This window comes from Coregonus lavaretus (assembly GCF_964263955.1).
Source record: "Coregonus lavaretus genome assembly, chromosome: 11".
In the NCBI taxonomy this organism is placed as follows: domain Eukaryota; kingdom Metazoa; phylum Chordata; class Actinopteri; order Salmoniformes; family Salmonidae; genus Coregonus; species Coregonus lavaretus.
Genome location: NC_139998.1, coordinates 34944008 through 34962300, shown reverse-complemented (window position 1 = coordinate 34962300; position 18293 = coordinate 34944008). Strand labels below are relative to the sequence as shown.

The window sequence follows — 18293 nt, the reverse complement described above, 5'->3', positions numbered from 1 at the left end:
AGATCACTTCCAAAAGCAAGCTGAGATCCACCGCTCAAATTATTTTTTTAAACTTCAAAAAACATAAGCCTGTGCTACATTAACCTATTAAAAACAGTTCTGTAGCAATGAGGTTTGTGCAGTAGGCTATAGGCCAAATACATTATCACTACATATTGGCTATGCTTGAATTGCCCTGCCAATGTTGTTCTTCTCAAACCATTTTGAAATTATCTTTCAGAATTGTATGTGATCACACTGATAATGTGTTGTATTACTTGAGGCACAGCTGAGTGAGCATAATAATTTGCTTTTATTTTATTTTACTGGACTAATGGTCAGTCTGAGGGGAGGGAGGGAGGGATGGGATAGAGCAGAGGTGAGGCTGCCTCTCACACGACTCTGATCGTCCCTCCGCTCTCCCTCCGCTGAGAAAAGGGGACAGTCTTCCAGCTGATGGCAAAACTCAAGTCGCACTGCATTATTTCTACCTCATGCACAAATTCATGTTGTTATTCCTATGGCCAGAGAAAAGACTCAAGCCACTAATATTAAGAACGCAAGCTTATCGTAACACTTTGCTATACTCATTCATTGCTGCTGCACAGTGCTGGTTGCAGCGTGAGTGGAAGTAGGGAGTATGCACATTTTATGGCTTATAAAGGTGTTGCACAAAGTGTTGACAGTGCTGAATAACAACTTAAACAGAAACTTACTTATAAAAACAACAGCTAGATGTAGGCTACTGAGCTTGTAAGATGCTTTAAGCGCTGCGATAAAAAATTAAGACACACAAATTACTAAAGAGGGAGCCAGAGATCAAAAACCAGAAGAAAGAAACCTGTTCCCTACCCTCCTCCTCCTGCTGCTGTCCAGATTCTGCCTTTAAGCTCCTGAAGTTGCCGGTAATAGGCTACACCAGCGGTCGGCAACCTTTTCCATTTGGAGTACCAAGTTAATAACATTTCTACTGATCTGCGTACCAGTTATGATTTTCATATGCACATTTTCATGGAACAGTTTAATTTAATTTATAATAGGGTCTTCATATCTCAAAATCAATGTCATGTGGTTAATCAAAACTCCATCTAAATGAAAATGGTACAAATCTAAAAGTAACTTCGATTGCCATTGCCAATATGTAAAAATAGCCTATATAAAGTGAACAAATAAAAACATTGCAGCCCGAAGGTAGAAAATATCCTGATAAAAATAAATATCCTATAAATCACATTGGCTACGCATGGCCTGTCTGCAAGGAGCTTGAAACATTGTATCAACGATTAACTTGGTCAGCCCCGAAGCTCATGCTAGCAAACTGCAACATTGTATAAAATATTCTGGGCCCTCAGAGTTTCCTGCCCCAGTGAGCTCCAGACAGACAGACACAGCTGTAGGCTATTTGCGCAAGGGATAAGAAGTAATCAGGTAGGCCTATATTATGACGTTTCCACCCAACCAGAGCATGACATTTTTTACCCTTTCATGCTGAGTTGTTATCGAAAGGGAGTGAGCTGTAAAGATTTTTCAAATAGGCTATGTTGAGGAACAATTGTCATTCTCAATGGATGTAAAAACAGACTTTGTTTACTTACTGTTTAAGGCGAAGAAAAAATTACTTTGAGAAGCTCCACAGTGATGGTGAGTTAAGACAATCAGAAATAGTATCAGATCCCCAAATGTGCACATTTATAGGCCTACATTTGCACGCAGGCCAGGATGCCTAGGCCTAGTTTTATGCATAATCAAGTGCGTGTCCTTACTAAAGATTACAAAAACTCGTAAATGGAATTAAATAAACCAAAACTTTTCTATTACAAGTGTAGCCTAGGATGTGCGCTCTGCAAACAACGTGTCCACTCCTACAATGACAACGGTAAGACTGTAATAATAATATATTGAATACATTAACAGAAATTACCGTAACCAAACAATCGTAGATGAGAAATTATGTAATTGACGGTAAATGTACTACTGGTGATACTGGTGTGCCACCCCCACTGCCTCCGCAATGGATTAGTCCACTCAGACAGGCGTGAATCAGACAGGTGTCTCATGTGCCATATTCTTTTTATATAGCCTATATTTGCCACTGCTCGACTAAAACAATCTCGGTCGACCAACAGCCTATTGACCAAACAATCGACCAGTCGACTAAATGGGGTCAGCCCTAATAAAAAGACAATCCCATTTTTTTGAATTAGCTATGTTATTGAGTAGGCCTGCCTCTAATTAATCAAATTATTAATCTAACAAAAATATTTATTTTCTAAGAAATGTAAGGTCTTTTAACATGTTGCAATAAAGTTGACTAAAGTAAAAGCTCATCTTTTGTTTGTAGGTATTTTCACTAGGTATTGAGGAGTAAGTATGGTAATTATAAAGGTAACTAACTATAAAGTTACTTTAAATAGCTAAATCCTGTGTAACAACTAGCGATAGCATTGTACTTATGGAGATGTTACAGATATGTTGTCTGTGATGTATTAGTGTGTTTACCTTAAAACTTGGGTGGCGCTTCTAGAAGCTTCAAAATTAGGTCCAGGTTGCCAGGATGTGTAATGCACTATGTAGGTAATATACTATGTAGGTACACATTAATTACAAGTTGTTTTGAGTACAGTATACAGCCATCCACTTGTTACAATTTCATAGTGAATCTCATTGCTAAATCTTCAAAATATTTATTACAGAGGCATACGTTTACTAAGTACGGTAAGTACGGTCCATAAATTACAGTATATTCATCCATCCTCAACAGTAGATTAATTACTTTTTTGGAGGATCAAAACATTCTGGTGGAAGAAGAAAATGTGTTTTGTAAATCCAGAGCCTGTATCGATCATATCTTCTCGGTCTACACAATAGTCAGAAATAGACTACAGGAAAATAAGTCAGTAGGTGGCATCCTATGACTGTGCCACGTTGAAAGTCACTGAGCTCTTCAGTAACGCCATTCTACTGTCAATCTTCGTCTATGGAGATTGTATGGCTGTGTGCTCAATTTTATACACCTGTAAGCAACGGGTATGCCTGAAATAGCCGAATCCACTAATTTGATGGGGTGTCGACATACTTTTGTATATATAGTACTAGGGGTGTTACGGTGACTGCCACACCGGCAGTCACGAGTCATGACCGCAGTCAAATTCCACGTGACCGTTTAGTCACGGCAACTTAATGAGAGCCCATGAGCTCGTGTTGCGCAACATTCCTACAGGCTATGCAATTGCGTGAGAAAACTGAGTTTTGATGGCCTCTATTAAAAAGAGGATCCCATCAGCTTTCTATAGGCTAGGCCTACTATATTTATTTTTCAACTTTCCTAATATTAAGCACATTGCTTCGCTTTGCAACAGGAGTATACCCTACCTGGCCGGCACAAAATAAGCGTCCTCCATTCACTATTTAAGTGCATAGATTACATGTATATTTTTTTCCCATGCCCCTTTTCCAAGACAGGTACACGATAATGGTCCATTCTAAATCAAAACTAATTTCACACATATATATTATTTAGTATATGTAAAGACAACATTAAATTAATAATAGTTTGATAGGTGACAATATTAGCCTATCACTTGTGAATGATGTATTATCACTTGTGAATGATTCCCAGCGTGTACTGTAAGGCAAGAAACATTTTTTTTGTGCATCTTTTTCAAATCATAGTTGCACACCTCATGTAGCCTAGCCTATAGGCCTATATGTTTTGATACGGTTTGTATCATAACTAAAGTGGCCAAATAACTTCTTAAAATTAAGCACATTAATCTGCGTTACAACCGGTGTAGAGCCTAACTGGCATGAATTTCAAGTTTGGGAAAAATAATTTTCACCATAAAAATGCACCTTTCTAATAAAGCATTACATGTATAATCGCATTTGTGGTCACTTTTGAGAACAGCGTTTTCCCACTACTTGATTTCATTTTGGAACATTTGCGCTTATAGCCTACTGCCATGTGTGCATTGCTGCGCTTATGTGAAGAAATAGCCTAATAGTTTATCAACATTTTAAGCTAAACGTTCTGATCTGTTACATTAGCCTCATTGCTTTTATAAGGTTTTTTGATGCAAGTGGATGTACTAATTTGGGATCTATCATATCCCACAACTGTCCCAGCATATGTTTGGAATATGTATTTATTGCACAGAAGGACAAGTTGACCAATAGAATAGGTCAACTTTTGTACTATGGGGGATAGTAGACATAAGCTAGTGCTTTTGCGGTTCGTTAGGCCTACTCATCTTGTTGGCTGACGAAAAGTATTCGCCTCCGAATTCGATAAGAGGGACGCACGCATTGCGTCCCCAATGTGTCTGTCTTCACTTGTAGCATACTTCTTATTAGCTGTGAGAAGAACCCGATCACGTGACGGGCATCGGCTCATAAGAATTTTGATATCTGAGAGAGTGAGTGAGAGGTGCATCAGAGCACGGCAGCCAAGAGAAGGTAATTATAATCATTATATTCAGCCCAAGGGCACAAAGGCCACTTTGGCCACAAAAGGCATGGATTCTTTTAGGGGGCATTACGGCCACACAAGGGGGATGCCGCCGGGAAATTCGAGGCCTGGTGAGAATATGATCAAGTGCTTGTCAAATTGTGAATGAGAGACTGATGAAGTGTGTACAGCCTGCACAAGAAACAAATCAGAGCTCATGCCTTTCATGCAACTTTTTTCAAATCATCATTATAGTCGCATCATGCAGCCTTAGAATGTATCAAAAATCAAAACATATAGCCCAACATTTGTATCGCAACTGAAGTTGTATAAATAACTCTAAATTAAGCATATAGGAGGACATCTTTCTTTCTTAACCGCTCAACACAGAATAGACGCATGTGCGCACTACCTTGGAGATCGTTTGAAGAAAAAATATACATTATTTTGTATTCAGCTATGTTAAGTGTTATTCTTCATACTATAAAATAATAAAAGATAATGCCACGGAATTCTAAGCAAATCTTGTCCGTTAAATGAACTAGTGTAACTCACAGCCATATCGCATAACCATATCAGGGCCTAACATAAGGACAACTCAGAGTATGCTATTCTGTTCTTCTGAAATAGACTACATTATGAAGCTTGCTGTAGTTCCCCAGAATAGTTGAGCCAGTCACGGGTTTGTTTGTAAATAGCACAACGGGAGAAAGCGGGAGCAGGTGAGTCCAGTTGTGTATTGACAGGGTTGAGTTTTATATTGAAAGTCAACAGTGGGTTATTTTGGTTGAATAGAGTGATTAGGGACGTGCAACTATAGTTTTTCTTCACAGAAAATACATTAGTACATTCGGCAGGAAATAGCTTCCTTTTCATCAGATGACAACAGAAGTGCAACACTATTTGGCTGGCAGCCACACAAGTAAATGAGCTTACAATGAAAAAGCAAGGTCTTTTTTTCAAAAACGATGCATGGCCATCATATTTCTAATGTTTACACCTATCATATAAAGAATGTAGCCAGCTACATTTCCCAATGTTTTGCTTAAAGTTAATCTAGCATTTTACCTGAGAAAAATAGGCTGGGTGCTGTCTGCTGATAGAATGCAGTTTGTGAATTCTAATTCTAATTTAGAAGTGCAACTCAAGCACACAATTAGTCTGATGCCGAGCAGAAATTCCAATAAGCATTTTAGATCTACATTTACAAAACGCAGCAAGATATTTCTTTTTTTCCTGCGTGGAAAATACAGAATTCTGTGTTAACACGACCCCGAAGTTTAACTTTCTATCTAAGTAAGTGGCTGAATTAATAAGGTGATGGGGCATCATATTGTGTTAGCACTTCTCAAACACGGCAGAAAGCTATCTTGATTTCCTTGCGTTTTTTCTCCACTCCGCTGCTGGAGAGCCAGTACTGTTCTTCCTTCAGACAAGCATGCTTCAAAACTTTATGAGCTGGATTGCCTGTCTTTGCAATTCATTTATTTTCGTTTGCGCTCGTTAGCATATTTAACTAGCAGCCTCTATGAAATTACTTGTGCTAATTTTGTTAGCATTTTTGGGAATAGATACCCAATAACCTTTTTTGAAAATCTGGATACCGCCCAACCCTATCACCTAGTAATGAAATTGTACTTATGCAGATAGTACATGTACTCCATGGTGTACTAGTGGGTTTATCCTCCCACTTGGATGGCAAGAAGGTTCAGGTTGTCATAATGTCCAACATACACATTAATTCTAAGTATTTAAAAATAAAATATAAAAATAAAATATATATATATATATATATATATATAAATAATCTGGGATGACACCCGTATAGTAGACCCAACCAAGTTAACCCAGATGGTACACTTTTGGGGGGCAACTGCTAGCAACAATATTGAGTGGAGCTTTTGTAGAGTGCACATTCATGGGTTGGAAATTAGACCCTATCCAACCTTTCTAATCTTGGACAGCCAGCGCATCTGTCCACGAGAGATTACAACCTTGTGACAGTTGTTACTGAATCGGATGCAGCTGATAGGAAACAAAATACTAAATTGGTGAATTTAGTGGAAACCTGCCCATTTGTAAGAAGCATTTAATGTTATGACAGCCATCATAACATTAATCTGAATTCTTAATTAGTTGAATATCTGAAATGGCATGATTGATTGATTGATTAAAAGGCAAGAAAGGGTGTTGGCTATAAGGCAGGCAAATCAAATTTTCTGTGTGAAGTTCCCACCCAATTATTCGCTCAAATAGCCTACATAAGTGTGTTTGAGAACAATTTAATTTCATCTTCAACATTCATCAGTTACAGTGAGCTCCAAAAGTATTGGGACAGTGACACATTTTTTGTTGTTTTGGCTGTAATAAAATGCAAATTAATTACTTACAAATCATACAATGTGATTTTCTGGATTTTTGTTTTAGATTCCGTCTCTCACAGTTGAAGTGTACCTATGATAAAAATTACAGACCTCTACATGCTTTGTAAGTAGGAAAACCTGCAAAATCAGCAGTGTATCAAATACTTGTTCTCCCCACTGTATATGTATTAAAGTAGTCAAAAGTGTAGTATTTGGTCCCATATTCCTAGCAAGCAATAATTCCATCAAACTTCTGACTCCACAAAATTGTTGGATGCATTTGCGGTTTGTTTTGACGCAATATCATACCCCCAAGACATGCTAACCTCTCACCATTACAATAACAGGGGAGGTTAGCATTTTTGGGGGGGTATGATATTTATGCCTCTAACTTTCTCACTCATCATGATTAATTCATGATTATCCGTAATCATGGTAGCATCCACATTAATGTAGAAGTGTTTAAACATTCTTATTTACAATAAAATTGACTCCAAAATTACACAATACATTATTTACCATTGATTTTTATCGGACAGAAAATATTCTGAAACAAGCTTGATGTAATCATTGCGTGTTAGGAATATGGGACCAAATACTAAACTTTGACTACTTTAATACACATACAGTTGAAGTCTGAAGTTTACATACACTTAGGTTGGAGTCATTAAAACTCGTTTTTCAACCACTCCACAAATTTCTTGTTAACAAACTATAGTTTTCGCAAGTCGGTTAGGACATCTACTTTGTGCATGACACAAGTAATTGTTTACAGACAGATTATTTCACTTATAATTCACTGTATCACAATTCCAGTGGCTCAGAAGTTTACATACACTAAGTTGACTGTGCCTTTAAACAGCTTGGGAAATTCCAGAAAATGATGTCATGGCTTTAGAAGCTTCTGATAGGCTAATTGACATCATTTGAGTCAATTGGAGGTGTACCCGTGGATGTATTTCAAAGCCTACCTTCAAAACTCAGTGCCTCTTTGCTTGACATCATGGGAAAATCAAAAGAAATCAGCCAAGACTACAGAAATAAAATTGTAGACCTCCACAAGTCTGGTTCATCCTTGGGAGCAATTTCCAAACGCCTGAAGTTACCACGTTCATCTGTACAAACAATAGTACGCAAGTATAAACACCATGGGACCATGCAGCCGTCATACCGCTCAGGTAGGAAACGCGTTCTGTCTCCTAGAGATGAGTGCAAATCAATCCCAGAACAACAGCAAAGGACCTTGTGAAGATGCTGGAGGAAAAAGTATCTATATCCACAGTAAATCGAGTCCTATATCGACATAACCTGAAAGGCCGCTCAGCAAGGAAGAAGCCACTGCTCCAAAACCGCCATAAAAAAGCCAGACTACGGTTTGCAACTGCACATGGGGACAAAGATTGTACTTTTTGGAGAAATGTCCTCTGGTCTGATGAAACAAAAATAGAACCATCGTTATGTTTGGAGGAAAACTGGGGGATGCTTGCAAGCCGAAGAACACCATCCCAACCGTGAAGCACGGGGGTGGCAGCATCATGCTGTGGGGGTGCTTTGCTGCACGAGGGACTGGTGCACTTCACTAAATAGATGGCATCATGAGGAAGGAAAATTATGTGGATATATTGAAGCAACATCTCAAGACATCAGTCAGGAAGTTAAAGCTTGGTCGCAAATGGGTCTTCCAAATGGACAATGACCCCAAGCATACTTCCAAAGTTGTGGCAAAATGGCTTAAGGACAACAAAGTCAAGGTATTGGAGTGGCCATCACAAAGCCCTGACCTCAATCCTATAGAACATTTGTGGGCAGAACTGAAAAAGCGTGTGCGAGCAAGGAGGCCTACAAACCTGACTCAGTTACACCAGTTCTGTCAGGAGGAATGGGCCAAAATTCACCCAACTTATTGTGGGAAGCTTGTGGAAGGCTACCCGAAACGTTTGACCCAAGTTAAACAATTTAAAGGCAATGCTACCAAATACTAATTGAGTGTATGTAAACTTCTGACCCACTGGGAATGTGATGAAAGAAATAAAAGCTGAAATAAATGATTCTCTCTACTATTATTCTGACATTTCACATTCTTAAAATAAAGTGGTGATCCTAACTGACCTAAGACAGGACATTTTTACTAGGATTAAATGTCAGCAATTGTGAAAAACTGAGTTTAAATGTATTTGGCTAAGGTGTATTTAAACTTCCGACTTCAACTGTACTTTTGATCCCATAAAATGGGGGAACTATGTACAAAAAGTGCTGAAATGTCTAAATGGTTCACGATATGGTAAAAAATATAAATAAATAAAGCTGACAGTCTGCACTTTAACCTCATAGTCATTATATCATTTCAAATCCAAAGTGCTGGATTACAGAGTCAAAACAACAACAAAAAATGTGTCACTGTCCCAGTACTTTTGGAGCTCACTGTAGCCTTTATCAATCACTTGGGTTGACTTCACAAAATCAATTAATTTGCCATTGACAGCACCCAAACGTTCAAACCAGCAGATATCTCCCACAAAAACTCTCTAGTCTTAATATATACCCCGGTTACATTTATAGCCTATAACATGAATATTTCTCTAAATTATGAAGCAGCCTGCTTGCACGCCACGAGATCAGACATTGAAGGGACAGGGGACATATTTGGGAAATAAAATACAACATGCCGAATTGAAAGAGGTGTATTCTCGGAACTGGTCATTGCACGGTTTAATAATTTACAGACTGACACAAGCTGTCAGTGAAAGCTGTATAGGCAAAACGTGCATTAGCTGTATAGGCAAAACAGGTTCCGATTTCAGCACCATTTTTGTGAACAGCTCATCGATATTTTCCCTTAACCCGCAACGCTGTTGGTTTAAGTCAATAAGCTCTTCTCACCAGTAAAGGTAAAACATATTTGGAAATGTGGCATACCAAATCAACCTTTTCTCAAGCTACTAGTAAAAGCCTACGCTAGCCCCCTGCGTGTGTGTGTGCGTGTTTAGCCTTTCATGCGTATCCTTCACACACATTCAATGCAAATAATTATTAGACCGTGACACTTACTTCATCTGTTTCACGATGGTACTTTTTCCTGACTCCCCAGCCCCTGGAGGGATGAAAATAGACAAGGGGGTGTAAAGTACATCAATGTTGTGGTTTTAATATATATTCATAGTCAGATGAGCGTCTGGCTATGTAACCAGAAAGCATGTGTGTGATTTGGACACTTCAGACTATGGACAAGCAGCCAAGAAGCCGGCCACCCCTCCTCCGGAAGCATCTTACCCAGCAGGAGTAGTTTTACGTCTTTCGCGGCAGTGACTCCATCTTCTTTGAGGTTTTTCTCGATAGCCTTGCTCCTGTCCAAAGCCGCTCTCTCCTCGGCGCTCAGTGTACATCCCATGGCTACACAACCTCGGATCTTCTTGATATCCAAAGTAACGGTTGGCGAGGACCAAAATATACAAGCAATTATTTCCCCCCTATTTCTTCCTTATCCGTCTCTAGGCTGACTCGCTCTCGTTCTCCCTCGCGCTCTGCCGGTGACTGGTTAAAGCATTAAAAAATCCGCCACGACAACGTTTGACACTTGTTTGAAAAAAAAGGACTTGCCTTCGTATCTTGCGCTCACACGGTCTCTTTGTCGTTGTGCTTGGTCCTCGGGCGGGGAAACTCTACTGGGCGGCGGCGACAGCTACGACCGCTCGCATCGTTTAGCTTGCCACTCACAATGGACGGAGGAGGGAGAGTGCGCTTCGATCCGCACGAAAATCTCGCTGACGTCAGGACTAACGCGAGCATGCTCGAGCAACCATCCTTGTGGCAGAGTACGGTTACACTGCCTGTTTGACAGTCTCAAGTCAAAATAATTGTATTTATTCTACAGTGGTTCACTTTTCGGATAGGGATTTCTGTAACAGAGCAGGTAAATTTACAGTTGTCAGATTTCCTCTGATAACCTATGCAAAAGCCGCAAGCCAGGTTGTCTGTTGTTGGGCTAGGTGTGATCTTATTAAATCATAATTGGCTTGCAATTAACGTATTATTCAAATAGCACACAGTTCATCAAATTATTGGTCAATCACCATCATCATCATAAAATCATCATTAGGCCTATCCTCTTTGATATAAATATGTCAAATATTTTTTTCAGGAAAACAGCTAACTTCCTGCATTTCAACACATTTTGCAACGGGGCATGTAGAAACATGTGCTGTTTGATAATGTTATTCTACACATTTTGTCATGAGTCTGAGATAACATTTTGCCGTTTTAAAGCTAATTTCCTGCTACTCTACACATTTTGCAATGAGGCTGAGAGAAAATGTTAGTTTTAAATCTCAATTTTTAAAGTTAATATTCTGTAAACTCAAATCAAATCAATTCAAATTGTATTGGTCACAGACACGTGTTTAGCAGATGTTATTGCAGGTGTAGCGAAATGCTTGTGTTTCTAACTCCGACAGTGCAGTAATATCTAACAAGTAATATCTAAAAATGTCACAACATATACCCAATACACACAAATCTAAGTAAAGTAATGGAATTAAGAATATATAAATAAATATATGGACAAGCAATGTCAGAGCGGCATAGACTAAGATACAGTAGAATAGTATAGAATACAGTATATACATATGAGATGAGTAATGCAAGATATGTAAACATTATTAAAGTGACTAGTGATTTCTAATCTATGTATATAGGCAGCAGTCTCTAATGTGCTAGTGAAGGCTATTTAACAGTCGGATGGCCTTGAGATAGAAGCTGTTTTTCAGTCTCTCGGTCCCAGCTTTGATGCACCTGTACTGACCTCGCCTTCTGGATGATAGCAGGGTGAACAGGCAGTGGCTCGGGTGGTTGTTGTCCTTGATTATCTTTTTGGCCTTCCTGTGACATTGGGTTGTGTAGGTGTCCTGGAGGGCTGCTAGTTTGCCCCCGGTGATGCGTTCGGCAGACCGCACCACCCTCTGGAGAGCCCTGCGGTTGCGGGCAGGGCAGTTGCCGTACCAGGCGGTGATACAGCCCGACAGGATGATCTCAATTGTGCATCTGTAAAAGTTTGTGAGGGTTTTAGGTGCCAAGACACATTTCTTCAGCCTCCTGAGATTGAAGAGGCGCTGTTGCGCCTTCTTCACCACACTGTCTGTGTGGGTGGACCATTTCAGTTTGTCAGTGATGTGTACGCCGATCTTGAAGCTTTCCACGTTCTCCACTGCGGTCCCGTCGATGTGGATAGGGGTGTGTTCCCTCTGCTGTTTCCTGAAGTCCAAGATCATCTCCTTTGTTTTGTTGACATTGAGTAAGAGGTTATTTTCCTGGCACCACACTCCCAGAGCCCTCACCTCCGTCTCGTCATTGTCGGTAATCAAGCCTACTACTGTTGTGTCGTCTGCAAACCCCTTGTGGGGCCCCAGTGTTGAGGATCAGTGAAGTGGAGGTGTTGTTTCGTACCTTCACCACCTGGGGGCGGCCCGTCAGGAAGTCCAGGACCCAGTTGCACAGGGCAGGGTTCAGACCCAGGGCCTCGAGCTTAATGATGAGCTTGGTACTATGGTGTTGAATGCTGAGCTATAGTCAATGAAAAGCATTCTTACATAGGTATTCCTCTTGTCCAGATGGGATAGGACAGTGTGCAGTGTGATGGCGATTGCATCGTCTGTGGATCTATTGGGGCGGTAAGCAAATTGAAGTGGGTCTAGGGTGTCAGGTAAGGTAGAGGTGATATGATCCTTGACTCTCAAAGCACTTCATGATAACAGAAGTGAGTGCTACCGGGCGACAGTCATTTAGTTCAGTTACCGTTGTTTTCTTGGGTACAGGGACAATGGTGGCCATCTTGAAGCATGTGGGGACAGCAGACTGGGATAGGGAGAGATTGAATATGTCCGTAAACACACCAGCCAGCTGGTTTGCGCATGCTCTGAGGACGCGGCTAGGGATACCATCTGGGCCGGCAGCCTTGCAATGGTTAACACGCTTAATTGTCTTATTCACGTCGGCCACGGACAAAGAGAGCCCACAGTCGTTGGTAACGGGCCGTGCCGGTGGTGATGTGTAGTTTTAATGGATTATCAGATGAAATTGAGTTAATCATGAACATATAGTTAAAATTCTGTGTGGCTGACTGAATTGGGCCGTTTGTTTTTGTCTCTCTCTTCAAACACAGTGAAGGGAGCGGCACCAGGGTTGAATAGAGTTTGGGCTAGACCTTTGTCTCCCTGGTATCTTCTTGATTGATTACAGCTTGAGGGGGTGAGGTACAGGGGAGCGGGTGATTGGTTGGAGTAATAGTTCAGCCGTCCTCAGGGACAAAGGAAGTGGGCGGAGCAATAAAAGAGCGGGAAAACTGAAGAGGACTATATAAGATGGAGGGGGACCTTAAGAATGGGTGCTCCTCTGCAGACGAGTATCGGCTTTGTTGGAAACTTTAATAAAGCAATTTCTTGGTGCAACAAAAACTCTTTAAGACCTTATTTGTAATAAAGTATGGTGGTTATTTTCCACAACAGTGGCACTGTATTATCCTCAAAGCGGGTGAAGAAGGTATTTAGCTTGTGAAGCGGGTGAAGAAGGTGTTTAGCTTGTTCGGAAGCAAGACGTTTGTGTCCACGACATGGCTGGTTTTCCTTTTGTAGTCCGTGATTGTCTGTAGACCCTGCCACATAGGTTTCGTGTCTGAGCCGATGAATTGCAACTCCACATTGTCCCTATACTGACGTTTTGCCTGTTTGATTGCCTTGCGGAGGGAATAACTACACTGTTTGTATTCTGCCATATTCCCAGTCACCTTGCCATGGTTAAATGCGGTGGTTCGTGCTTTCAATTTTGCGCGAATGCTGCCATCTATCCACAGTTTCTGGTTAGGTAGGTTTTAATAGTCACAGTGGGTACAACATCTCCTATACACTTCCTGATAAACTCAGTCACCGTATCAGTATATATGTCGATATTATTCTCTGAAGCTACCCGGAACATATCCCAGTCCGCGTGATCAAAACAATCTTGAAGCGTGGATTCCGATTGGTCAGACCAGCGTTGACTAGTCCTTAGCACGGGTACTTCCTGTTTGAGTTTCTGCCTATAGGAAGGTCAGATTTCCCGAAAGGAGGGCGGGGGAGGGCCTTGTATGCATCCCGGAAGTTGGAGTAGCAGTGGTCGAGTGTTTTAGCAGCGCGAGTACCACAGTCGATGTGTTGATAGAACTTCGGCAACCTTTTCCTCAAATTTGCTTTGTTAAAATCCCCAGCTACAATAAATGCAGCCTCAGTCCAGTGAAGTTCTTTGAGGGCCGTCGTGGTATCGGCTTGAGAGGGGATATTCACGGCCGTGACTATAACCGAAGAAAATTATCTTGGGAGATAATACGGTCGGCATTTGATTGTGAGGTATTCTAGGTCGGGTGAACAAAAGGACTTGAGTTCCTGTATGTTATCAGAATTACACCATGAGTTGTTAATCATAAAACATACACCTCCGCCCTTCTGCTTCCCGGACCGATATTTATTCCTGTCTGCGCGATGAACTGAGAACCCAACTGACTGGACCGACTCGGACAGTATATCCCGAGAGAGCCATGTTTCCGTGAAACATAGTATGTTACAATCCCTGATGTCTCTCTAGAAAGAAACCCTCGCCCTGAGCTCGTCAACTTTATTATCCAGAGACTGAACATTAGCGAGTAATATACTCGGACGCGGTGGGTGGTGTGCACGCCTCCTAAGTCGGACTAGAAGACCGCTCCGGGTACCTCTCCTCCGGCATTGTTTTGGGTCGGCCTCTGGAATCAGTTAAATTGCCCTGATAGCTGCGAACAAAGGATCAGTTTCATGAAAGTCATATTCTTGGTCGTAATGCTGGTAGTGCTGGTTAGTTACCGCCGCTCTGATATCCAATAGTTCTTCCCAGCTGTATGTAATAACACAAACAATTTTCTGGGCTTATAAATACGTAAGAAATAATACATACAAAAAACAAAACACTGCAAAGTTTCCTAAGAGCTAGAAGCAAGGCAGCCCTCTCTGTCGGCGCCATTTTCCATTAATTAACTCATACCCAAATAATCTTGTTGACTCATCCTATACTAGTATTTGTGGCCAAAGCATAAAGTGGAGGGAAAAAAATGTCAAAAATGCTTGCTATTTCCTCATAAAGGATGATGTCATCCTCCTGTGGAGGATGAGCTGGCCAATGAGCGGTCTACTCGCATTAATATTTTCAATGACCGGTATACGCCCACACCATTCTATTGTTGGGTTACGCCCACACCATTCGCCCAGCTCAAACCATCACTCTTCCAGTCAGATGAAGAGAAACTCTTCCACGCCTTCATCTTCTCCTGGATCAATTATGGCAACACTCTGTTCGGGGTCTTCCAGCCATATCCCTTTGGAGGCTACAACTTCTCCAGAATAGTGCTGTCCTGACCAGGACCAATAAGTCAGCCCACATCACCCCCATCCTTGCTGAACTCCACTGGCTATGGGTCTACTATATGATTGAGTAAAATAAAATCCTCCTCCTAGTGTTTAAAGCCTTGAATGGGTTGAGTCCCACCTACATCAGCGACCTCATGTCTTGCCTCAAGTCCCCAAGACACGTTTACGCACTATGGGGGGGCCGAGCCTTCTGCTCCATTGGCCCTCACCTATGAAATGCTCTCCCTGACCATCTGAGAGTCGCTTCATCAATCGGAAACTTTAAAAACGGTCTTAAAACACATTTCTACAGACTGTCTTTCTTATAGTCCTAATCTGGATATTCCTTTCAGTATTTTTTTTATTTAATAATCTTTTTTCTATGTAGAGCTTTGAGAACACAGTAATGAAAGGCGCAATACAAATTAAATGTATTATTATTTATTATTATTCCAACACAGAAAAGCTGCTTTTTAATATACATATTAAACATATTTTTTAAGGAAAACTACAGTATTTCACTCATATTGTAATTATAGGTCATATTTCATAGGAAATCTGTAAACACTGGACAGTTACTTTAAAGGTCGGCAAAAAAGCAAAAATAACATATTTAACTGTATAACTGATCAATGTTCCATCATACCGGGTCATTTAATGCTTAAAAAAATGGATGAATAAGATATTTGGCTACATGGGGCGGCGCACAATTGGCCCAGGGAAGGTAGGGAATGGCCGGCAGGGATGTAGCTCAGTTGGTAGAGCATGGCGTTTGCAACGGCAGGGTTGTGGGTTCGGAAAAAAAATTATGCACTCACTAACTGTAAGTCGCTCTGGATAAGAGCGTCTGCTAAATGACTAAAATGTAAAAAATGTAAATGTATATGTAAATAAGTGGCTGTGGGATGATTGTGGATGTCCACCCACACACCATTACATAGAAGTCAGCCAGCGCTTGTCTTCTGTCTGCCTATGCAGATTACAATGCATTCAATCATATCGATGCATTCGCTTAACAATAACACACGCACAAAGACAGTCACACAAGCATTCTTAATTATAAACATGTCAGATTCTCTTTTATGCTGTCTCTTTCTGAAACAGAGCAATGTTCCCTTTCCCATTACCTTCTTTTCATGTAATTTAATTTCATCCCCTGTCATTCAGGGATTTCAGCTGCTATTTCATGGTGATCTCAACAATGGGCTGACCTATAACCTGCTCTGGGGCCCGGTAGAACAAATTAGCAGGTGATAGGTCCATGGAAGATGAAATAAAGCTAGTGATGTCTTTGTCTATTGTATAGTTTTCTTTATACACTATTACTGTAGTTACCATTAACCACCTAATTTCTATGGAACACCATTCATTTTTGTGTGGATATTGCAGATAATATGCTGCTGACAGCGTCTTCTTTAAATAAATTCCTAGATGCTATTAAGATTACTGTCAGAAAGAATGAAAATAAGCAGTCATTATAAGATATGATTTTATAATAAACTGTCAGGGAGTAGATGATGATGAGTAGATGAGTGAAGGGGTATGATTACTCAAAAATCATGTTGGCTGTGAGTGAATGCCAGTAATCTTCCTCCATACTTATAAACAACAATTAGCAAGAGTAAGAGTTCTTATGAAAAATCCCCCTCTCAAAAATCACTTATCTAAGTAACAAGCTGTGATAATATATTTGCTCCTGTTGTACAATGAATACATCTGATATGATGCAAGGTTCCCAGGAACCGTGCAAAAGGAAGCCATGGGGGAGCTAAACAACACTGGATGAAACTGATTCAGTACATTAGATGAAAATTATCCTTTATTCTGATATGGTATGTCTTTTTAATAGGTAATCAATTATCAACATTATATTAAATGTTTTGCAATAAAAAAATATTATTCCCTAGGGGTGAAGGTATTTGTGTGTGAGTGTGTGTGAGTGTGTAGTATGGAAGGATATTGGTCAACAGTCAGAACTTGTCAAGTTAATGTGTCATCGTCGTCAACACACATTGTAGCCTTTTGGTAATATAGTGTCCTCAATACAATTCTATTCAAAATAATTCACTCTAAGGAGTTCATCACATACTGTTCTCAGCAGCAGCCAAATCCAAAATAATGATACCTAACAGTTACTAATTTGACTAATTCATTGTGAAAGTGCCGGAGGTCAGATTGTATCACAGATATCTCCATCTCTATATTCAAACTTGATGGAAATGCTCACTCACAACAGTTGACTTTTTCAACATCCAGTCTAGGCCTACTTGTTCAATGTCCGGAAATGAAATCAGGACAAAGGATTGTAACTTTAGCAGCAGTGTCTGAAGGAGCTCTGTGATAGATCTCTGAGACATGATGAGCAACATTCCGCCCTTGCCAGATGAGCAGTGTCCCTGAGAGTGGGATGGCCATGAAGTAACAGACAGTATAATTCTCTCCAGACCACTGAGGCTTCTCCCAGGGGAGCTTTTTAATGAATTGTCAGAAAGCTCCAGTCTGAACATTCATAATTCTGGTACTTTCTTAAATTCTCCAACCTCCTCTGTAAACCTCTCTCCTCGAACCTCATTCTGTAGCCTAAAGGACAATTAAAAGCAGTCTGAATATACAGCTGGGCTGGCCCCCTTCAGAATGAACATGATAAATCTTTGTCATCTAGTGCAGTGATATAAAGTTTAAGCTGTGCAACTGATCTGGCTGAAGTGAGTTAGTGGTATAATACTTATTATAAACTGGGCAGTTTGGGTCCTGGATGCTGATTGACTGAAGTGAGTTAGTGGTATAATATTTAGAGTACACAAGCAGTTCAGGTCCTTTACATACAGTAGGAGGGATGACATAGAAAACGGGGAAGAGAGAATGACGGTAGAGGACAGGAAGCGAAGCATAGATATTGTAACACTGGCGGATGTGAAAGGATTTAATTCACAGTCGTCTGCAGCGTTCTCAAGAGGGAAAAGCTATATTTACAGCTTTTCTTACCTTCACAAGTCACCGCTGTGGCGAGGAAGGAGGAGAGAGAAAAGGACAACTCGGTGAGCAACTACAGAGAGAATCAAGCTGTACAGAAGAGTAACTTCATTACCATATCTAGGCAGA

The 18293-nt window shown here is 40.6% G+C and overlaps 1 protein-coding gene across 2 annotated transcripts in view; it reads right to left on the bottom strand.

Moving 5' to 3' along the window:
• Positions 1–10503, bottom strand: part of LOC311137309 (guanine nucleotide-binding protein G(o) subunit alpha) — a 110378-nt gene extending 99875 nt beyond the window's left edge. Inside the window, exons 1-2 of one of the 2 annotated variants that reach the window (XM_084171736.1) lie at positions 10060–10503; positions 9838–9880 (exon numbers count right to left, since the gene is read on the bottom strand). In XM_084171736.1, coding sequence (XP_084027862.1) covers positions 9838–9880; positions 10060–10177 — 161 coding nt within the window. In that variant the 5' untranslated portion in view covers positions 10178–10503. The remainder of the gene's footprint in view (positions 1–9837; positions 9881–10059) is intronic. The other variant, XM_084171735.1, reaches the window with a different exon arrangement.
• Between the last annotated feature and the right edge of the window lie 7790 nt (positions 10504–18293).